The 22,359-nt window shown below is 57.8% G+C and overlaps 3 protein-coding genes across 6 annotated transcripts in view; 2 read left to right on the top strand and 1 right to left on the bottom strand.

Annotated features, from left to right (window-relative positions):
• The window catches only part of LOC114068152 (C-factor-like), an 18,858-nt gene extending 2,905 nt beyond the window's left edge, over window positions 1-15,953 (bottom strand). The window contains exon 1 of the mRNA XM_027904052.1: window positions 15,946-15,953. The gene's annotated coding sequence lies outside the window, so the exon portion shown is untranslated. The remainder of the gene's footprint in view (window positions 1-15,945) is intronic.
• Window positions 4,798-9,953, top strand: LOC114068153 (C-factor-like). The gene is made up of 6 exons (XM_027904053.1): window positions 4,798-4,950; window positions 7,161-7,212; window positions 7,882-8,072; window positions 8,412-8,570; window positions 8,853-8,963; window positions 9,659-9,953. Exons 1-6 carry the CDS (start codon window positions 4,810-4,812, stop codon window positions 9,770-9,772), a joined length of 768 nt encoding a protein of 255 aa, XP_027759854.1. The 5' UTR covers window positions 4,798-4,809; the 3' UTR covers window positions 9,773-9,953.
• Window positions 11,193-22,359, top strand: part of RIPOR1 (RHO family interacting cell polarization regulator 1) — a 32,186-nt gene continuing 21,019 nt past the window's right edge. The window contains exons 1-3 of one of the 4 annotated variants that reach the window (XM_027904048.1): window positions 11,193-11,771; window positions 12,517-12,946; window positions 19,273-19,383. Coding sequence is in view for 2 of the 4 variants with exons in the window: in XM_027904047.1 (XP_027759848.1) it covers window positions 20,404-20,482 (79 nt within the window). In the remaining 2 variants the exon portion in view is untranslated. Of the gene's footprint in view, window positions 11,772-12,342; window positions 12,947-19,272; window positions 19,384-20,357; window positions 20,483-22,359 lie in introns of those variants that run through there. The other 3 variants (XM_027904049.1, XM_027904047.1, XM_027904045.1) reach the window with 3 other exon arrangements.

Below are 22,359 nucleotides of genomic sequence, written 5' to 3'. Positions count from 1 at the left end.
ACCCGAGAACCAGTAAAATAACTAGTAAAACAAATCTCAACACGTCCCTTAGAAAGCAGGATTGGCAGACTAATGAATTTGGTTTAGTTCCTCCCCCGTTCTTCATGAGACTTTGCACACAGGTACAATATCAGCACATTAGGCACTCAAACACCTTTCAGCCACTTGGGCAACCTCACGGCCACCAAGACTGGAGTTTGACCCCCCTGTCTTTTTTACTGATTATCTTTCACAGCAATGTCCCTTTTTGTGGTCCCACAGTCCTGTCTGCACCAGCATCCCATGAACTGCTTTGGCATCGACAGCCATCCAGTGCTGGGTAAAACATTCCTCTGCAGGAACACAACAGCAGCAACCTTCCCTCCTGCCCCTCTGCAGCTTGTATGGTGAGCTGATCATGCATCTCCTCTCTGCGCCCTTCCTCACCTCTGCCAGGTCTCAGCCTCTCCTTCAGTTCCACACAACTCACGTTTTTCCCCATTTTCTTTCCTGAGGTTCATCAGACCTCAAATTTTTCGCATTGGGTTGAGAGACTCCTTTTTCCTTTTGAATGCCTACCATTTAGCAGCTCTGGGTTTTTCAGATCTCTCACTGAGGAGCTCCCAGATGGCTGGACTGGCATTCAGGGTCCTGTGGATCATTTCAGTGTTTCCTTTTAAAGACCACAGGCCTCAACTTTACTAACCAACAGATGCCATTTGCACCAGAGCTCAGCTCCTCCAAACAGACTTCCATGGTTTTCTTCTAGGCAGAGGATGAGGCCATCCCCCACAGCCCATGTGAAAGCTCCACAGTGGCTCAGAACCAGATGGCATCAGAAACCAATCAACCTTTCAAATCTCCTGGTTTTGCTGTGTCACCACATTTGGGTAGCCATCCAGTTATTCTGGAGTTGACTTTGCTGCAGGGCCCCGCGCTGCATTAGAGATTATCAGAGTTTAAACAAGCACTGCTTCACCAGGAGTCGGAGTCCAACCTGGCATAAAGAGGCAAAAGGGGAAAGCAACCAGCCTCGCTGCCTTACAGCCCAGCCTTGTCACAAGGCCTGCTGCTGTCCCCTCGCCTCTGGAAGGGACCTCAGGCCACCTCCTAAGAGGGGATTCCGACGGTTCTTTTGCTCTGAAATGTTCCTGCACGGTCTAAACATTAAGCTGAGCATTAAAGTCCTTAAAATCACGGGTTGGAAAAGACCTCTAAGATCAACCAAGAGTCTAACCATTCTGCCAGCACTGCCAATTCCACCACTAAACCAGGTCCACACACTTTCTGAACACTTCCAGGGATGGTGACACCACCACTTTCCTGAGCAGCCTGCACCAACGCTTGAAAACCCTTTTTGTGAAGAATTTTTCACTGATAGCCAATCCAAACATTCCCTGGCACATCCTGAGTCCGTTTCCTCTTGTCACTTAGGAGAAGAGAGCAACCCTCACCTGGCTACAACCTCTTTTCAGAGAGTTGTAGAGAGCAAAAAGGGGCCTCCTTTCCTCCAGGCTGAGCCCCCACAGCTCCCTCGGCTGAAAATTTCCCCTGGGGATGTTTCCCACATCTCCACACTGAGGAGACCCGGGAGCCAGTTTTCCAGTCGCACCTTGTCCTCCCTCATTTGCTGCAAGCCCAGATGTAGCCACACTCACGGAGGTGATTGCACAATGACAATGCTGCTCACAGAAACATGGCTTTTCTCTGCCTGCCAGGGGGGTGGGGGTGTGGCACAATTAGCTTTAGCACGTTTAATCTACTGCAAATAAGAATAAACTGTCTTCTATTTATCAAGCAGATTTGCTCCACAATGCACTTAGGTCTCTTTGGGACGCGTCATCACTCATTAGTCACTTGCTAAAGAATCAATAGACAGTGATGAATGAGCCGCTGATCAAAGGGTGGGGTGAGACCCAGCACTGCAAGTGAAGCTGGGCAGGCTCCCACCTGCCCTGGCTCATTCTCTTTTGGGCTAAAGAGGATTAGTGATCTACTGGGGGTTGGGACCTCGTGATCTGTAAGGGCTCTTCCAACCGAAGCCATTCTGTGATTTTATGATACGATTCCGTGGCCAGTGACATCCCCCTGCAAAACAATGCAGGGACCAGGGGTGAGAGCCTGAGTTTAACTGCAGCTCCCAAGCAGAGTTTAGGAAGAAATCCTTCCCTGTGCGCGTGGTGAGGCCCTGGCACAGGTTGCCCAGGGAAGCTCTGGCTGCCCCATCCCTGGAAGTGTCCAAGGTCAGGTTGGACGGTGCTCTGAGCAACTTGGTCTACTGGAAGGCGTCTCCACTCATGGCAGGGTGGTTGGAACAAGATGGTCTTTAAGCTTCCTTCCAACCCAAACCACTCTGTGATTCTGTGACTCTTGAGATTTAAAATGCTCAGATCTCCATTCAAACTCCCTCGGGCCACCCACTGTCAGCCTGGGGCCTCACACTGAGTTCAGAACCTCTTTTCTGGGGACATTCCAGCGGTCAAGGTGCCTCAGCTACCTGGGTGCAGCAGTGCTGGCAAGCACTGGCAGTTGACCACAGGGACAGAACAGCATTGCCAGGACCCACAGGGACACCACAGATCCCCACTGACCTTCTTTTCTGCCACCCTCTAAGGACAGAGGGATGGGTTATCCTGCAGATGTTAATTTAGGAATCAAGTTGAAAAAAAAAAAAAATCATTAGGCCTTATTAAGGAAAAGCGTTTCATCGTGAAACAGTGGCTACAATCTTTAAATTAAAAAGCATCTAAGGAACTATTGCAAATTTACTTCCTGCAAAGAAGTTAAAGCTGAGCACCCTGCTACTCCAAAAATGTCATGCCAGTGTAGATGATGTGACCTACTGCCCACAGAGCTGAGCAGAAAAATGCAGTCTGTGAACGGCAAAAATTCATATTGTTCTGTAAGTAGCTGTGGGGACTGCACTCTGCTTGGGTAAAACGGGCTGCATTAGTAATTTTATCAGCAGAAATTAAAACTTCCCACAGTTGTTCCTTCGGGCTTCAAACCGTATTTGTTAAGAGGGAGGGGGAAAAAACTTAAAAAACTTACTTGCCTTTTTTTTTTTTTCTAAGATGTTTCCCCCTCTCCCTCTAACTGCATTTTTTTTTTCCTAATTCCAGTCATTAAAGCTGATGGATCCATCAGCTCAGTGCAAAGGACGTGTATTTTGGTTTTTACAGTGCAGAAACTTTAATTGAATTACAAGATCAACGAGCTGATAGCAGGAATGACTAGCTTAGATTTTTAGCTAAGTGAACTCAAATACTTCTTTGTATTCTTGTAGAGTTTTAGTGGGACGTGTCATGGCAGGGAGGGGGGAACTAGGTGATTCTATGGTTTATACTCTCAAGCACTTAAAATGCATCAGTATCAGACTCCAGACAGCAGGAGTTTCCCAATGCTCTTGGGTAAGCTCTGGGGTTTTTTTGGTTTGGTTTTTCGCTTGTTTGGTTGGTTTTGGGTTTTTTTTTTGTTTGTTTGTTTGTTTGTTTTTTCTATTTTTTTTTCTTTTCTTTTCGGCTGCATTTCTTACTATTACCTTCTGCAGGCCTCTCAATTTTTAACTGACAAGGTTTTCAAAGAATCGATAATCCCCTATTTTATATGGAAACAGCAACATAAAAGCAGGTCAAGCAATGCCCTCCTGGGGAAGTATTTGCTCAGAGCTGCCTTTCTTTCACGGGTTACATTTGCATTCACAACAGGCTCCTCCTGCCTTCAGCTGGGGCTGCCCATTAACCCTTTTCTGCACAGCACATCATGGGGGATCCCTGGATCCAAGGCTTTTTGAAACAAGCTCCAAGGAAGAGCTTGTTAATGTAATTGGCCCACACAATTTAATCCAAATATCTGCCGTAAGGAGGGTTCCTTCTTTTTAGTCTATTTATTTATATTTTACCAAAGATTTTTTATTAAATCCCAACTTCTGTACACATATATAAAAAAAAAGGTTCTCAAAGCATTTTAATATCCCGAAGTAAACTGGGATGAGCAGAGGCTCAAACACAGAGAAGGATAAAGTTAACACAGATCACCTGATGCTACCACTACGCTTATATAAGTATTCAGTTTCTGATCTATCAGTATCAGAGATATTTGTCTAGTGTTTGTCAAGCAAGGCTGAAAATAAGCAACAGAAATAATCACAGAATCATAGAATCAGATGGGTTGGAAAGGACCTCTGAGATCATTAAGTCCAACCCTTGATCCACTGCCAAGAAGTTACCAGACTATGGCACTCAGTGCCACATCCAGTCTCTTCTTAAACACCTCCAGGGACGGAGAATCCACCACCTCCCTGGGCAGCCCATTCCAATGCCTGATTACCCTCTCTGCAAAGAATTTCTTCCAAATATCCAACCTAAACCTCCCCTGGCAGAGTTTGAGATCAGGACCATGCCCATTCCCCCTTTCCTTCTGAGTGCATTTCTGGCCAGGCAATAAAACCAGCTCTGAAGGGGTTGGCACCTCCCGGGTGCTAAACGAGTTCAGGGTTTGGTTTTTTTACCCTTACCTAGGGTAAGGGTTACCGTGCTCAAGGCGCTGCAGACACCACCCGAGAACTCCCGCAAGCTTTCTGCCCGGCACACCACCCTCGGGAACACACGGGGGGTCCCCACAGCCCCCCGCGCATCGCTCCTCCCCGCGCGGGGACGTCCAAGGGGCCGGGACGCGCTCGGTGTGTTTGTGCTGGGAATATTAGCTGGGAAGGAGAAAAGCACAGCCCAGGCGTTCCCCTCCCCTGCCCTCCGGTGGTTGGGACACCCCCGTGCCGGTCAGCGGGGCCGGGGGGGCGGTGCGGGGCGGGCCCGGCCCGGCCAGGCGGCGATGGCGGCGGCGCGGACGGTGCTGCTGACCGGCTCCAACCGCGGCATCGGGCTGGAGCTGGTCAAGCAGCTGCTGGGCTCGCCGAGACCCCCCGCCTGGATCTTCGCGACCTGCCGGGACCCCGAGGGGCCCCGAGCCCAGGTCAGTGCGGGCGGGGGTGGGTGGGTGGGGGGGAGCGCAGGTCACAGGCTCGGGCGGCTCGCAGCTCGCTGCTGCCGCGGGGATCGGGTGTTGCCAGCCCGCCCTGCCCCGGGTGACAGTCTCCTGAAGCGCTCCGGGTGAGGAATCGGCCGCTGGGCTATTTTGGGCCGCGTTGGAGATGTCCCGCCCCTCCCGTGCCAAGGCTTCGCCCGTGCGCGCCCCTCCCGTGCCAGCCCGCCCCTCCCGTGCCAAGGCTTCGCCCGTGCCCGCCCCTCCCGTGCCAAGGCTTCGCCCGTGCCCGCCGGAGCGGGGCTGACTCAGTGCCTGTGGCTGGCTGAGGAGGTGGGAACGGCAGCGGTGCTGCTCCGGCTGAGTCGTCATACTGCCTGCCCTCTGCAAACCCTGCGGATTCAAAACCTGGGGGATTCAAGAGCTGGGGTCTGCAAAACTGGTGGCCCGGGGAGCTGTGGGATCCCCCTCCTCCTGCTTCCCACTTCGCTAAAGTGGGAGAGACTCGCGGGTGTTGCTTCTGCAGGGGATCACAAAGCCTCCCCGTGCTTCCAGCTTCCTTTGGGTTCCAGCTTTTCAGTCTTCTGCTTGCTGTTGCCCCCCCTGAAATACAAGCAGTTGGGAGAAGTTTGCTCTCTGATAGATCCCGGCTCCAGCTGACTTGTTGCATCCTCTTGCATGTGTGCATTATTCTATCTCAGGAGTGATCCTGGCACAGTGAGAATCCACCCTGCCGAGCCAGGGGTGCCCAGTTCCTGCTGCTGTCGGTGCCCAAGTTGGCTGGGTCAAAGCTAGGTCAGGTCTCTTAGTTTTTTGTTCTTCTCTCTGCCCACAACTTGCAGGACTTGAGCAATGATGAGATCAGGGACTTGCCACAGGAGGGTAGAGTGTTGCTCCACCAGGCTGGGGCCACATTGCCCCTCCTGCCCCTTTGTGCCTGGATCTGGTGGTGGGGTGGGTGCAGCTCGTGCTGAGATGGTATGAGACTCTTGAGGCCGGCAGCTGGGCAAAACAGGAGGAGAAACATCTGTTGGCCACCACAAACCATTTAGATGGATTTTCTGTCATTTCCTGTGCTCAGGGCTAATGTGGGAACATGGGGAAACATGGTGGGGAAACCCAGAGATAAGTGAAGGTGGACCACAGCCCATGCCAGCAGCTCTCCCACTCCATGGTGGTTGGATGGGTCCTCTCACAAGAAACCACCAGTTTGTGTTTCTGCCTCAGCATTCTTCCATGTCTGGAAGAAGTTTTCAGTTCTAAAAGTAATCCGTGGTGTTTTGGGTTCTGTTGCCTGAAAGTTGCTATAGTTGAAAGAGGCTCAGAGCAAAGAGCTGCTAGAGACTGGGAAGTGGAAAAGTTTCCTTTTTTGGAAAGAGTTTCTGAATCCTCCATTGTGTGAGTAGGCACAGGCAGGCAGCCAGGATGATCCATGGCTGAAACATGAAGAGTTAATTTATCTCTGTTATCTCACTAACCAGGGAATCCCTGACAACACTGGGTAGAGTACAGAGGTACAGGAAATGAGGCGCTGTTAAGATCCAGTGCTTGCAGATTACTGGCTGCTCTTCACATGGTTTATCAAGGGTTATTCCCAGCTGCAAGGTCACTTGAATGATTTACAGTCCTCCTCCGCAGTCTTCTGCTTTTAACCCATTCCTCCCAAAATCCACACTTGCTGAAAACAGTCAATAAAAATGTGCAAAGTGGTTCTCGTTTCACTTGTGTGGGTGGGGTGCAGTGTCCAGAGCAGAGTGGATCTAGAACTGGACTATTTGGATCCAGATATAACTTCCCCAAAGGTCAAATCTGATGCTGGCACTCACAGCTGTTCCTCCTCCACCTCACTTCCAGCAGCCTCTGGCAGACACCTCTGGCTGTATCCCCAGACAGTTTGCATAATTTCCTGGGTGAGCTGGTCCTTCGGGGTTTGCTCTCATCCTTTGCTTTGACTCTGGGAGACCCTTTGGGAGAGTGACTGCAGCATCTTGCACTTGCAGCCCTGCTATGCTCTCTGCACCTGCACTTTGCTTTTTGAGGCCCAGGACAAGCCTGGGGACCAAGGCAGGTCCCCAGCCCAGCCGTTCACAAGTGCTGAGAAACATCTGGAAGACGTTTCCCTCAGGGTGGACCATCGCTGGTGCCCCAGGATGATGCTTGGCATCGCCTTGTGCTGACTGTTTCCGTGTCTCTTTTTGTAGGAGCTGAGAGACTTGGCATCCAAACACCCAAACCTGGTTCTTGTGAAGCTGGGTAGGTGCACTCTGTCTCTTGAGCTGGTAAATTTATGACTGCTGGCCACGTTTGGCCCATTTCTCCTTCCCTCCCTCCCTCCCTGCCTTCAGGCTGTACATGGAGATCCAGTTCTTCAGAGCTTCTTCAAGTCCTGCTGCCGAAAATCCAGGCCTGTCTCTGCCTCAGTGCCCCATTCCCTCGAGCCTTCTTGCTCCATGGCCACAGGACCAGGATGTTCTTGAGACCCCTCCTGGGCTGCCTCTGGCTCCCCCAGCCGAGTGGCCACATCCTTGCTCTGCCATGCAGCTGAACTGCCCTGATCCCAAGTCGCAGCCCAGACTTAGAGGGCTCTGGGAGAGTGGCAGCTCCCGTGGGAGAGTGGCAGCTCCCGTGGAAGCGCCGTGCCATCAGCCCACAGCCCGGGCAGCAGCTGTAGGACCTTGCAGACCCGTCCCACAGCAGGTCCCAGCACAGCTCCCCGGGGCAGGACCCTCCGCTGCTGCCGGTGGGGCGGAGGAGGCAGTTTTGGGATGAGCTGGGGTGTGCTGGTGCTCAGGGCTGGTTTCACAGCACCATCTGGTGCTCGCGGGTGGAAGAGCCGCGCGGGTCGGGATGTGCGGCTGTTCCGCAGCGTCTTCACCTCCCTCTTTCCCCACGGCTCTCAGACTCCATCCTCTCCCACTGCAGATGTCTCAAATCCCTCTGCTATCACCGAGGCGGCGAAGGTCGTGGAGGGGAAGCTGAACGGCCTGGGCCTGAACCTGCTGATTAACAACGCCGGCATCTACACGCCCACGGCGTCGCTGGACACGGTCGATGCCGAGGACATGATCAGGACCTACAAGACCAATGCAGTGGGGCCAATGCTGATGGCCCAGGTACGGGTGAAGCTCTGGGGATGAAGCTGACCCTGGAATTTGGCCCAGCTTGAGGGTATCCCGGGCTGCCCGTGGTCACAGCAGAGATCTTGGAGGGCTTTGCCAAGTTTCCCGGGGCTGCAGGAGGGAGGTGGCAGTGCTAGGGCTGCTCTCCCAACCCAAGCCCTCTGTAGCCCCCCTGCATTGTGCTGGGCTTGCTGGGAGCAGGCAGGGCCACTGCAGCAAAACACCTGAACCCTCCTGACTCCCCACCAATCTTCCTCCTCTCCCCTGGGTCGAGCCAGCCATAAGTGGGGCTGGCTCGAGGCACGGGTGTCCCACGAGTTTACTTCTCCCCAGGCATTCCTGCCTCTGCTGAAGAAGGCTGCCCAGGAGAGCAAAGAAAAGGGCCTGAGTTGCAGCAAGGCAGCCATCATCAACATGTCCACTGTCATGGGGTCCATCAAGAAAACGCCCGATTCCTTCTTCAAGCCTGTCATCTCCTACCGCTGCAGCAAGGTATGGAGGCTGGCAACCTGCCCGTGGCCCTGAGCTTGCTGGGAGTCAGAGCTGCCCCTTGCCAGGCCTGATCTCAGGGAAGCACCTGAGACTGCGAGGTGGAGGGACTGATCCATGCTTGTCATTCCCCAAGCTCCTGTGGCATCTCCGTGCCCACCCAGGGGAGACACGCGATGCCTCTTGAAGACCTGGCGCTGCTTTCTCTCCCTCAGCAAGAGGGAAAGGGATCCTGGTTCATGGAGCTCTTTGCTGCTCGTGGCTGATGCTTCCTTCCTCCCACAGGCTGCCCTCAACATGCTCACCATGTGCCAGGCTCTGACCTACAGGGAAGCCGGGATCCTCTGCGTGGCACTGCACCCCGGATGGGTGAAAACGGACATGGGCAGCCAGGAGGTGGGTTCTGGCTGAGCAGGTCGAGAGGGGAACCCAAGGGTGGGACCCGAGCCTAGAAGACTTCACAGGAGGTGGCTCAGGTGGCTCTTGGGAGAAGGCATCCATGTGAAAGTGAGCTGCCTCTCGGTTCTCCAAGTTGCCCATGTGCGTGGTGGGCCACTGCAGGACACGTGATGCTGCCTGGGAAGTTGCATATTTCCACAGCAGATAGCCAGGGTGAGCAGGGTACCTCTTCAGGGGGAAAAAGGGGCTTTGGGCAGCCCAGAGGTGAGCAGAGAAACTGAATCTGGCAGAGCAGGGAGGAGAGGAGCAGCACCGTTCCACCCTGTGCCCCCTTCCTCGAGGAGCTGCAGGTCCACGAGGCCTCCACGCGTCCTGCAGGATCCATGTTTTGCAGTGGGGGTGGTCCCTGCAGCACTGGAGTTTTGGGAAGCCTGCACACAGCATCCCATTTGCAGCAGGGATCTTCTCTGTGTCTGTTTTGGTTAAACCTGTGGCTGGCTTTCCAGCCCAAGCCACCTCCATCCAAGCCGGCAGCGAGCACGCAGATACCCAACCACTCTCCCACGCAGAGGGCTTGTCCCAGCTCCTGTGGCTCTCTGGGTGGAAGGAGCCTTGCTGCCCACGTGCATGAGCCCAGTGGGTGCTGGTGGATGGCCTGGAATGACGGTGGTGTCTCGTTGTGCCCGTTGCAGGCTGACCTGACAGTGGACACGAGCGTGCGGGGGCTGCTCTCTGTGCTGCCAATCCTTTCCGAGAAGCACAGTGGGACTCTGCTCAACTGGGAAGGTAAAGCCATCCCCTGGTGACTGCTCTCTGTCCCTGTGAGGGACCCCACGGTGCCAGGGGACTCCCTGGGTGCACTGGAGCACCGGGATGCTCAATCCTCTGCGGTCTGCAAGGAACCTACTTGGGACTCGGTGGGTGTACGGAGTGTGATCCCTGCCTTCACCTTGCTAATAAATAAAAGTCACCTAGTACCTTCTCCCAGCTTGCAGTGTCCCTGCTGAGACTGTCTCTGATCTGGAGCTGGCCCCTGGGAAAAACAGCCTGGCATTAATGGTTGGACTTGATGATCTTGGAGGTGTTTTTCCAACCTAAATGATTCTGTGATCCTACCTGTCTGCCTTGTCATCAGCTGCTCTGAGCTGAAGGGAGGTGCCAGGGGCCACCTCTCTGCCCCACGGTCTATTTCCCCCCTCCCTATCAGGAGGAGGGAAATCCCTTGGGAGCAATGGGTGAGGGACAGGAGCGTGGGTGAAGTGCCTGATCCTGCCTCTGAGTGGCTGTGCTCAGCCCAGTGCTGGCTCAGAGACACGGCCAAGCCTCCCCCGAGCGCCCTCCCTGCCCCTTGGCAGAGATTGTCCTGCCCCAGTTACTCCACACAAGCCAGCTGGAGCCCAGCCAGTCACCACGGGCTGGCTCCATGCCCATCTCTCTCCGTGTTTCTCCCTTCTGTCCCGTGCCACGTGCTGGGAGATGAGCTATGCCAGGGACCCCGCCGTGGTTTGCTGACAGCTTATAGTTGTCCCCCACTCCGTGATCACTGCCAGCCCCACGAGATGGAGGGAACTGCTCCCTTGGGAACAGGGGGAGAGGCAGGACTGCTGGAGGCTGGGACAAGCTCCATCAGCCTGGCTGAGGGTCTGCAAGAGCAGGTGGCACAGGACTGCTGTGGCAGTGGGGGGCTGGTAGATCCGTGAGCGTGTCTCTCCAGTGAGAGGCCAGAGGGACAGCTCTCCCTGCTCCACTGCTTGCCAAGTGGTGTTGGCTTTTCCTTTGCACGAGTCCTGTGTGTTTGTGCTCACGGTTATCTCCCCTGTTTCCTCTCCTGTCGGATGTTTCCTGCCCCTGTCCCTCCCTTTCGCTGGCTTTGCCCTTCGTGTCAGGCTTATTTCCTGGCTCTGGCCAGTGTCAGACCTCAGTGTCCCCCCTGCCCACCAGGATGGCAACACACAGCCCTGTGTCCTTTCCCTGGGTGCAGCACAGTGCCCCAGGAGACACTCGAAGTGCTGGCTCCACCGGTTCCTTGGGAGAAGAGGCAAGCTTGGACAGCGTAAGGGTCATTTAGGATCCATCTGCTTCTAGCAGCTAGTCCATCTCTGTTCTGAAGCTGTGGCACAGGTGCCAACTGGACCAGTGTGTTTCCTCCACTGGCCCCTCTGGAGCCATAGTAGCATCTGAGGGCAAACATCTCTCTGCTCTGGGGAGCCCAGCAGCTCTCCAGGCTCCAGGGATCAACCTCAGTGGTGGGAAAGGCCCATAATTCCCAGGGTCTTCCACCAGCTGCCTTCTTCCAGACCACTGTCCACTGGCAAAGACTTCCTGCACCAGGAATTGGAGTCAGGCAGGTGCACGGTTTGGGATAGGAACAGTGAGGACGTGGAGAGTCCTGACCTGACTTGCCAGGGTCAGGGCAAGACCCTTTTTGAGGGACCTTCCCATGCCCAAGTGGGGCAAACAGCAGTGGGGCAGAGCCCCTGCGAAAGGCAAAGCCTGCTACAGGAGGAGAGGGTCAGAGAAAGGAAACAGAGAACGGAAAAGGGCTGCTCCTGTGACAGCAGTGCAGCTGTGGAGGTGGAGCAGCAGGCAGAAGGCAGGTCACAAACAGCCAGCACACGAGGAAGTGCTGGGACACCACCCAGCGTGGCCAGGGCGGGCGGCCACAGCAGCTCCAGGTGCAGCAGATTCTTCACTGGCCAGGGAAGGACCAGGAGCAGAGGCAACCAGAACTGCAGGGACCTCTGCCAGGACCTGGAGATCCCCTTGGCAGGAGTCATCTTCCAGCCAAGGCTTCCTTCTGCCGAGGTGTGGGCACCGTCTGTGGCGTGGGGGGACGGGGCAGCAGGATGGGGACGTTCCTGGGCTGGGTGGTACAGCAGTCCTGGGGCTCAGAGCCGTGGGTGACCATTCCCAGAGCCATCAGCAGTGGAGAATACTAATGCTGGGCAGGCTGGGTTGTCTGGGAGTGCAAATGCTGGGAGGGTGCTGGGCTGCCATCAAAGTGCAGGGACCCAACTTGGGCCCATGAGAAATGGGGCTCTGGAGGAGGAAGGTCCCGGTCCCTGCAGCACCAGGGTTGCTGAGGAAGCCGAGTGGGACCAGCAGATAATGTGCTGAGGCTTCCTCTGACACGGCTGCAGCTGCAGGGCTGGGGTTGCTCCATCCCTATCGGTCCCTGCAGAGCCCCTGTGCATCCCTTCTCTCCCTCCCTGTGTTATTGTTAGCCGGGAGGAAGCAGCTCCCCAAGTCCCACCTCGAGCTTTTAACCCGCTGCTGCCTGGCCTGATGCTCTGCACTCCCACCAGCCAGAGCCAGGAAGGCTCCACATCTGCCTTGGGAGGATGGTTTGGAACTGGGAATTGCTCCAGCCTTTACTTTCCTGGGGACAAGCAGCACCCCCTGGCTTGTCTCCTCCCCTCAAGCCACATTGTCTCCCACGGGTCTCCCACAACCCCTCTTGCAAAGGATGGACACTGGCATTGTCACCTCTAAGGCCCTGAAAGCTTTAGATGCCGATGCTTCCCTCTTTCCTCTCTCTTCCCCCTTTTAGTTGGTCGGATTTTGCCTTGTGCTTCCTCTGGAAGTCCCCCTGCTCTGCTGGAGGGGGTGGGGGGCACCACGGAGGCAGCAGCTTTACCAGCTTTGCACAGACTTCACCCAATCACCTGATAAACAGTTTGGAGGAAATCCACGGCACTTCACCGGCTTCATTTGACGAGCTGGGGTTTGATTGAACCCCGGGATCTCCAGAGGTGCTACCTGCCACTCCTGGGGGAAGTGGAAACCAGACAGACATCTCAGCAGCCTTCTCCAGGCTGTCATCTTCTCACGCAACTGAACTCTGCCAAATTGCCCCCCACTTCACTCCGGGCAGGGAGGGGACCTCAGTGTGCCATCAGCACGGGCTGGACTGTGCCCTCCCTGGTGACAACCACCAAGGGACACCTCTCCTGAGCATCAGTGTCCATGCAGGAGCAGAGGTAGGTCACAGAATCACAGAATCTGTCAGGCTAGAAGGGACCACAGTGGGTCATCTGGCTGGTCACCCACCTGGCTGAGCCTGATGGGGTGATGCAGGGATGCTCCACGTCCCCTGCAGATACACCACAGATGTTGATGTGACCACCACGTGCCCCGTGTGCACCCCCAGAACAAACCAGAGGTTTGCCTGCTCCATGTCCCAGAACCCTGGCACAGCCACGCACACAGAGCTTCAAAAAACCCTGTTTGGGAGCGCAGGAGGGTGCACCCGTGGGTCACAGCGAGGTGCTCGCCCTTCCTCCCCCGCCTTTGCCCCCAGCAGTGCCCGGAATGATCCCTTGGTCCTGCTCTGCAGGGTCCTGCCGGGGGTTTGGAGCAGGTCAGCCTCTCCCTGCCCGTCCCACGGCACCAGCTGGGCCTGAATTTCCAGCTCTTCCAGAGCAAGTTCCCGGGTGGCTGCACCTGAGGCTGGCACTGTGCCAAGATGCCAGTGTGCCTGTCTGGTGCTGTGACCGTGTGGGGGGCAGGCTGTGGAAATGGCAATGGGGTTCAGCTGCCCAGGGCAGGCCATGGGCTGGGACGGGCTTCCTGCTGCTGTCTGCAGGACAGGAGTCACTAGAGGGATCATCCCCTTGGTCCCCAGCATGTCAGCACACAATTGTGTCTGTTCAAACACAGTGAGTGGCACAGGGAATTTGGGATATCCCTGGAGACCAGCAGGTACCTATCCCATCCCCTCTAGCCACATGGTTTGTGTCCCTGCCTTTGTCAGGGGCGTGACTGGGATGCACAGTCCAGACCCAGACTTGCTCCCCTGGAGCATCTTTCCCCCCTTGTTGTCCCGAGGGAATGGAATTAGACCCTGTGATGGCAAGAACGAGGATCCAAGCTTGTTCCGATGAGCTCTCTCCCACATGTCCCTCTCCTCAGAGCCAGGGAAGTGACGCTGGGGAGGAACTTGGCTCCTCTTGTTTGTTATTACAGGATAAAGTTACCCTTTAAAGCTGAGCCAGTGCTGTCAGGGCTGCATTCCATCCGGGAACATCGCTCCTTCCCAGCGGCTCCAGGACACTTCTGGTTATTGTGCTCGCAGGGAGCCGGCCCAGCCCCAGTCACAGCGAGGGGCACGCAGGTGGGGGGGACCCAAAGAGGAGCCTCGAGGCTTTTTTCACACCCTGGGAAAGCTGGAAGCAAAGGGAAAAGGCCTCTCTCTGAAAACAGACAGCTCTTCTGACTCTGGGATACGTGGGAAAGAGGAGCAGAAAGCAAGGGCTGGGGGCAGTGGAAGGGCAGCGGGAGCTGGATGTGGTTGGGGGTGTCTGTTGTCTCCTGGGATGCTGATCTCAGCTCAGCTGGGGACCCTCTGGGGAGGACAGACTGCTGGTTCCCTCTGGGGAAACCGCTGTGCACAGGCTGGGCAGTGGGCGAGCAGCTGGCACCCATCTCACCCCCCAAGCACCAGCTTGGCATCTCCAGGCCATGCACAGACAGGAAGAGGGCTGGCTTCTCCTTCAAGCTCCAGCCTCTGTCCCTGGGGGTCCCAAATCCAGGGGACCCTCCTTCCCTGTGGCACCCCAGGAGACACCCCAAGGCTTTGCAGACAGGGAGGTTTCTCAGCAGTACCCTGGCCATCCCACCCACTCTAGACCCTCAGGAAGGGGCTGGGGGTTTGCTCAGGGCTTGACCCCCCCCTACATACACACACTGAGCCATGACGTGCCTGTGGGGTGGAGGGGAAGGAAGCTGACCCGGTGGAGCCGAGCCAGGGAGAGCTTCCTGGCAGCGAGCTGCAGCCTCCAGCGCCTTCCGCGCCGCTGCAGATGGCTCCGAGCGGGATGGGAAGCGGGCAGAGAGGGCTGTGCGAGCCCTTTCCAGCCGCTCCCCAGCCTGGCATCCACCCGCTCTTCGCCGTGCGGGAGGAGAACGCCAGCTGGGGCCCTGACACCGCCACCTCAGCGGGGTGTCGAGGAGGGAAGCCTGACTCATCCCCGGCAGGAGAATGTGAGACTTGCACATGTAAACAGAGCTGGCCCCAGCGCGCCAGGACATGTGACAGATACAGGAGAGACTGGCTGGAGCCACAGCCCGGGGCCGGTGGCATCCACACATGAGGGAGAGCCAGAATGGGTCCTGCTCAGGGGGGCATCACTCGGGTGGGGAGGATGTGGCAGGATTCCTGTTATCAGCCTGTCCCCCCGGCTCTGCTACCCCTGCCCCACTGGGGGCTTCTAGCAGCTGGTTTTACCCCTGGTCTGCCTGTTTGGCTGCATCTGCTTTCCTCCAGGGACACCCTTCACTCTGGTGGACACTAGTTTGGACCAGCAGCTCGAGACAGGCAGAAGAGGTGCAGGATGACCAGGGAAGTGGTGGAAAACACACATGGATGTGGCATGTGGGGACAAGGTTTACTGGCGGACTTGGCAGTGCTGGGTTAATGGCTGGACTTGATGATCTTAGAGGTCTTTTCCAACCCTAATAATTCCGTGATTCTATGAGAGCAAAGCTCCTGAGATGCCATCTCATGATGCCAGCCTCAGGAGCAGAGCGTGGCTTGTGGTGTCAGGAGGTCTGCCTGCATCTCCTCCGCAGCGATGGAGGGAGTATGGTGGCAGCCTGGGAGCAGGGGTGTCTGTTCCCATCCTGGGAGCAGGGGTGTCTGTTCCCATCCTGGGAGCAGGGATCACTCGGAAACCTCCCGGTTATTCAACGCGCTCTCCAGCACGTGATTTCCCCTTGGGTTGATCCGTGCTGTGCTGTGGGCTCTGGGGCTGGGAGAGCTGCAGGCCAGCAGGGAGAGGAGATATTACAGCAGCACTTCCTATCCTTGCTTACCCTGTGAAGCCGGTTTCATTTCCTTAATCCCCATCCCAGCATTTTCGCTGTTGTTTTCTTTGGAAGGGAGGGAGCTTTGCTGAGGGCTGGTGCTCACTGCAGGGAGCACTTTCACGCTCTGGGAGATCGATGTGGTTGCCCACTGGGTGTTCCCAGATGGATTCACCCTCTGCTCCTGGGTGCAGCAGGTGCTGCTCCACAGTGGAGCTGATCTGTGTGTGTGTGTGTGGGGGGGTTCTGCTGCTCTGCTTGGGGAGGACCTTACATTTGCTTACAGCACTGCCAAATTTGCAGGCTCAGCTCTGCCAGGGCACCTCATGCTCCAAATGGCCTTTTGCTCTTGTGTCTCCCATGGCACCAGCTTTGGGGCGACGTGTCTGTACCACAGCTGACTCGGTGGGCTTTGCTTCACCTGGTGCGATGCTGAATCCTCAGGCTGCTGATGCCTGAGCTGTGCTGTGGTCCAGCCATGCCAGCCTCCATGCCACTGGCTATATGTGCTCAGCTGGGCTGGTTTCTGGGCTTGCCCATGACCTCAGCCTCTCTGCTCAGCGTTGGACAGTCCCAAGAGACAGTAGGAATATTGTGAATCACGAATGCTTTTGGAGAGATCCCTGTGGGCGTGTGCCTGAGATGGTTCCTGCTGTGCTGAGGTGGGGATGGCTGCCTGGTTGCAGGAGGTGGAGTGGTCCCGAGGGATGTTCAGCCCCCCGGGTGGAGCTGGGACAGGGGTTGGAGGTGCTGCCTGCCACATCCCCAGAGTGGAGGAGGGAATTAGGAGAGGAGACAGCTGGCTGATGGCCAGAGAATCTGGGACTAGCACTGTTCTGCAGCTCCCTGCCCTCCTTGGCCCATGCTGGGGCTGAAACTGATGCAGCCCCAGTCTGGATGTCCTGGTTTTACTGCAAAGCCCTGACTCGTGTTCCTGCTTGCTGGCCAGAGCCTGGGAGAGCTGACCAGCACCCCGTGCTGGCCAACACCGAGCAGGTTCGTGGCCACTCCGGGGGTGTCCTGTCCTCCCTTCTCCAGGCCCTGGGGGCAGGTGGAGTGTTGGGACAGGCAACTCTGCCCCCTGGAAAGGGACAGGCTGGGCCAGGGCTGTGCCTCAGCCTGCTGCCGCCGTGAGCTGGCCCCGGGCGCGTCGGGGAAGGTTTTCCAGCAGAACTCAGAGGAGCTGCTGGCACAGCCCTTCCACGCTGCAGGCCAAGTTCCCCAGCGTGGCCAGGGCTCTGGTGAGTCAGCTGGAGAGGCAGCTCACACTGCTCATGCTGCATCAGCGCCGCCCTGGCTCCCCGAGCTCTGTCCCAGGTTGTGTTCCCCAAAAACGAGCATCCTCGCAGGATGAGCAGCCCGGTGCTGGGATGCTCTGCTCCAAGGTGGTGGCAGGGGTGGTGGCAGGCTCTGTGGAGCACAGAGGCACCTCGGGCTGCTCGTGGGGGTGATGGCCAGGCTCCCACTGAGCTCAGCACGCGGGGCTGTCCCGGCGCAAGGCTCGGAGCCCTGGGCTGTGTGCACTGCCTTGCTCCAGCGCTGAGCAGGAATGCTGAGCACGCAGCAGCTCCAGCCTGGAGCCAAGGGTTGGCCTCCAGCCCTCCAGAGAGAGGGGAGAGGAAGACGTGGCTCCAGGCCCAGCCTGCAGTGAGAAGAGCAATTTGGGCAGAGACCTGCGGTGCGGGGCTGACGGCTCAGACCTTCCTCTGCACCGCGGCAGGAGGATGCAGGCAGCTGGCACGGCTGGTTGCTGAAACTGCCAGGGAGAGGGGAATGTGCTTAGAGTGGTCCTGGGTCACCAGGCTCTGGAAAGGTGTAATCCTGTGGTAGGAGGAGCTGGGCAATGCCAGGTGGTTCTCAGACAGGGTGCCCTTGTGCTCAGGAACTCCTGTCTGCACCAATATCCAGCTTCCCAGTGCTGGCAGGGACTGCAGAGAAACCTCCTTTGGAGACAGGAATCCAGGAGTAACCATCTCCATGCTGCGAGGGTCAACCCAGGAGTATCCATCCGTATCCACGCTGGCAAGATTAACCCAGGAGTATCCATATCCACAATGAAAGGGTTAAACCAAGATTAACTGCACCCATGCTGGGAAAGTTAACCCAGGAGTACCCAAATCCACGCTGGCAGGGTTAACCCCTGCCTGCCAGCAGGCATCGTGCCTCCATGAAGCCAGGAGGGAGTTCTGGGGGGTGGGGCAGGCCGGCCAGAGGTGCTGCAGGAACTCGGGCAGGAGCCTGTCCTTGCTTTTGTTTGCCAAGCTGGTCCGTGCTGAGCGAGCTCCCAGAACGGCGGGTACGTTGCGCCAGCCCCGGCCTTGGCACGGGGAGTGCTTGGCTGCACGACCCAGCCTGGCCAGTCCTGTGTGGCCGACAGGAGGGTGCTGCAAGGCAGCTCTGCTGGCCCCAGCCTGGCCAGGTCCCCTCTCCTGGTGTCTGCAGGGATCCAGCTGCTCCCCATCCCAGCAGCAGCCAGGAATGGGGGTTTGCCTTGGGGGGGTGGTGCCTATAGGTAAGCAAAATGTGGCAGGGTGTGTCAGCCTATCTCCAGGCACCCCAAGTCTTTACTGAGAAGGTGGTCAAACCCTGGAACAGGCCTCCTGGAGAGATGGTTGATGGCCCAAGCCTGTCAGTGCTTGTCAGAGGCATTTGGACAATGCCCTCAACAACATGTTTTGATTTTGGGTCAGACCTGAAGTGCTCAGGCAGTTGGCCCAGATGATCCTTGCAGGTCACTTTCAACTGAATTTCTTTCTTTTCTTTTTTCTCTCTTCTCTTCTTCTCTTCTCTTCTCTTCTCTTCTCTTCTCTTCTCTTCTCTTCTCTTCTCTTCTCTTCTCTTCTCTTCTCTTCTCTTCTCTTCTCTTCTCTTCTCTTCTCTTCTCTTCTCTTCTCTTCTCTTCTCTTCTCTTCTCTTCTCTTCTCTTCTCTTCTCTTCTCTTCTCTTCTCTTCTCTTCTCTTCGATATTTGGAAGAAATTATTCCCTGTGAGGCTAGTGAGGGAGGCACAGGCATAGACTGCCCAAAGAAGCTGTGTCTGTCCCATCTCTGGAAGTGTTCAAGGCCAGGCTGGATGGGGCTTGGAGCAATCTGGTCTAGTGGAAGGTGTCCCTGCCCATGGCTGGGGGGTTGGAACAGCATGGTCTTTAAGGTCCCTTTCAACCCAAACCATTCTGTGACTGATCAACCACCTGCTTTGGCGGATCCACCCTCGCTGCCTCTCCTCATTGGCCCTTTGGTTTGGCTTTTCCCTGTTGGCCTCAGGACCTGCTGTCCTCTCTCCCATCTTTGCATCACTTCTCCTTCCCTGTAACCAGGCCAGCCTGGAGGACTGGGCTGGGAGCTGGGGCACCCTGGTTCTCAGTGAGCAACCTTGGCAGCAGCACTCTGCTCCTCGGTGTGGCCCCAGGAGAGTGACAGTGGTGCAGTGATTTCCTTGTCACTGATATTGCCCTACTCTGCCGAGTCCTGGCGATGGTCTAATTAGTGTTTCTGCCTGACAGGGCTAGCGGGAGCACCGTGCTGTCTCGTCCTTGCGTGGAGGATGTCTCACCGGGGCTGCAGAGGCATCAGTCCCATTTAAAACTGGGTCGACTCAACAGGATCTAGGACAGGTAAGAGAAAGATGGGCTTGGGAGAAAGGAGAGCAGCAGGGTGCATTCCCCCAGCAGGCACGGTGGTGGGGAAGTGTGGCTTCCTCTTCTCTCCACCTTCAGGGGTGCTCAGAGGTGTCAGGGTTTAGGACCTGCACGGGCAGCTGTGGAAGCAGCACCGTGTCACTGTGGCATCCCTGAGGTGACTGCATTCGCACTGGGGCCACCAGTCCCTTAGCTGAGGACACTGGAAGCACTCCTCTGCTCCTTCCCAGGGAAGGCTGGAGGCTCCAGCCTCCCATCCAGGTGGGATTCCCTTCCCATCCAGGGAATGCGGGTCGGTGGGAATACTCTGCTCTTCCAGGGTGGCCTCGCTGCTCATGAAAGATCTGGGCACGGCTCAGTCAGGCTCAGAAGGTGCAGGGGGGTGCTGGGTACCCAAGAGCTGGGTGTCCCCTCTGCCACTGGCTAACTGCTCAGCCTTGGTCACATCACTTCTCTGCCGGGCTGTGCGACACGCTCGGGGTCTGTCAGAGAGTGCTGCAGCCTGGCAGGCTGTGGTGGCCCTCGTGGGGGGAGAGAGGGGCTAAGGGAGGAGAGGGGCGCTCCAGGCATTGCTGCCCTGGCAGGGGAAGGCTGTGGGCACTGTGTGCGCGCAGGAGGGCAAAGCGCCCAGGGCCAAGCAAGCCGGGCTGATCCCGCACCCCTCGCGCCGGGGGAGGTGGGATCCTGCTCCGGCTCTCGGTGGGGCTGGCGGACCCTCGGGGGATGCTGGTGGTCCGGGAGGGCCGGGACCCCCGCAGGGCCGTGGCGGCGGTGTCGGTGTCGGTGTCGGTGTCGGTGGTGGCGGTGCCAGTGGCGGTGGTGGCGATGGTGGCTGCGGTCTCCTCGGGGAGGGAGGCGCTCCCGGCCGTGCAGCCGCCAATGGCGCTGGCTGGGCCGTGGTTTCCTGCCGAAATCACATGGCTCCCGCGTTTCCATGGAGAGAGCCGGGGTGGGCGCTGCCAAGAGCCTGCACGAACTCCCCGCTTGCTCCCGTCCATGGGAGTGGAACAAAGGGGATGCACCGAGCCAGGCCCGCTCTCGCCCCGCGCCTCGCCCCCCGCCTCTCCTGGGACATGTGAGTGCCACCCGCAGCTCCGCACCCCGCGGTCGCGGGGGGGTCGGGGGGAGCGGGGTTGGTGGCTTTAGCAGGGCTACACCCTTGGGGGGGCCACGTCGCCACAAGCCACCGCCCGCCCGCCCGAGCCGCCCGCGCCGGTGGGCGCCCCGGGGCAGGGGTGTCCGGGCACGGCGGGAGGGGGCTCGGGGACACGGATATGGGGACACGGATATGGGGACACGGACACGGGGACACGGACATGGGGACACGCTCTGCCGCCCCACTGCGGGCTGGGGGGCAGCTCCGCACCCCGCGGCAGGGCCGGCACCGCGGCCGGAGAAGGAGCCGACTGACAGTGGGATATCGGGTCCAGCTCCCCCCAGCGTCACCCAGTGTCCCCCCCCAGACCCGGTCCGGGGTGTATCAGCTCCTCCGGCCACTCTTTGCCTCCCGGGTTTGGGATGACGCTGGCGGTATGAGCCGTGTCCTGCCCCGAATCCCTTGGGACTCCAGGCAGGAGTATGGGCAGGGGGACGGCGGGAGGAGGGGAAGCTGCCCGTGCCCATATAGGGCCGTGCCCGAGCGCCTGCGGGACGCCAGAGCCGTGGATCCCGTGGGAGCGGCTGCACCCATCTCCCCCCGTGCCACCCCTGCGCCCAGGCGGGGCCCGGGGGGGCTCCCGAGGGACCTGGGTGCACCATGTCAGCTGGGTGCTGCCTCCTCCTCCGGGGTGACGGAGGGAGGAATGCTCGGAGGAATTAATGAGACAGATCTCGCTTTGTTGCTGGCCCGATCCTCCTGTCTCCCAGCCCTTCCCAGCCTGCCAAGAAGTGCTCGGGAAGGCCTCGCACCATTAACCCTTTCCCTGCGGCACCTCCGGCCACCCCAGGGTGTGCAAACGGCCTCGGCGGGTTTTACCTTTGCCACATTCCCAGAGGAGACTCCCAAGGGCACTGGGAAGTCCCGGCCGTCCTATAAACCCCATATTGGCCAAGGACCCGTCTCCTGGCTGGTGGCCTCACTGCGTCCCCTGGGTAGGGCTGGGACACGAGTGTGTGACGCCACATAAAATCCGGCAGTGCAGGGCTTGTCACGAGTTTGTCACCAATGACGTTGCCTGCTCTCGGCTTGTGGGGGTCCCCAATGCATCGCTGTGGTCCCCTGGGTGGAGAGGAGCCGTGGTGGTGTGCTGGTATCCCTGGCGTGGCTGAGCCCCCGTGGAGGACATGGCATGATGGGTTTGAGCATGGGAACAGGGCCAGTGGTGAGAGGTGTCAGGGTGGGCAGCTGAGAGGTGCTGGGGTGCAACCAGCGGGGAGGAACTGTTGATCTGCAGCGAGCACAGTGGTGGGGACAGGAGTATCTCTTCCCAAGCCTTGCCTGAGGCTCCTGGCCTTCTGCTTTGCCCTGGAAAACACAGCCTGTGTTGCAGCAGGGTGCCTGAGGTGGGCATTGCCCACTGGACAGGAGGAGCTGGATGGGCATAGGGGTGTCCCCCAGAGATGTCATCAGGCTGGGCTCCGGCTTGTGTTTGTAGCTGAGGCTCAGCGGGTGCACTGGAGCTCCTGCCATGGCATTGACCCAAAGGACAGGACCCTGGCAGACCCGTGGTGGGCAGGGAGCTGGCATTTGGGATCCCCGGGGCACAACGAAGGCGGCCCAAGCCTTGGCTTTGCGTGGGCTGAGGCCAGTGCTGGGCTGGGACGAGCTCCCCGCCGCGTGCTTTGGGGTTATTTATAGGGCTGCCATTTATATCGCTTCTATTTCTGCCGCCGTGTGGGGACCGTGTGAGGAAGCGAGGGGGGAGGGCTCGAGTCTGCCGCCACCCCGGTGCCCGGATGGATGTGGGGTGCCCAGCCCCTCCGGCAAGGGATGCTGCCGGCGGCACTGGTGCC

The sequence above is a fragment of the Empidonax traillii genome, unplaced genomic scaffold (genome assembly GCF_003031625.1).
Source record: "Empidonax traillii isolate 1590-97213 ecotype Southwest subspecies unplaced genomic scaffold, ASM303162v1 scaffold1005:size266651, whole genome shotgun sequence".
Taxonomy (NCBI): Eukaryota; Metazoa; Chordata; class Aves; order Passeriformes; family Tyrannidae; genus Empidonax; species Empidonax traillii.
Note: the sequence above shows the minus strand (reverse complement) of the source record. Positions and strands in the feature narration are given on the sequence as shown.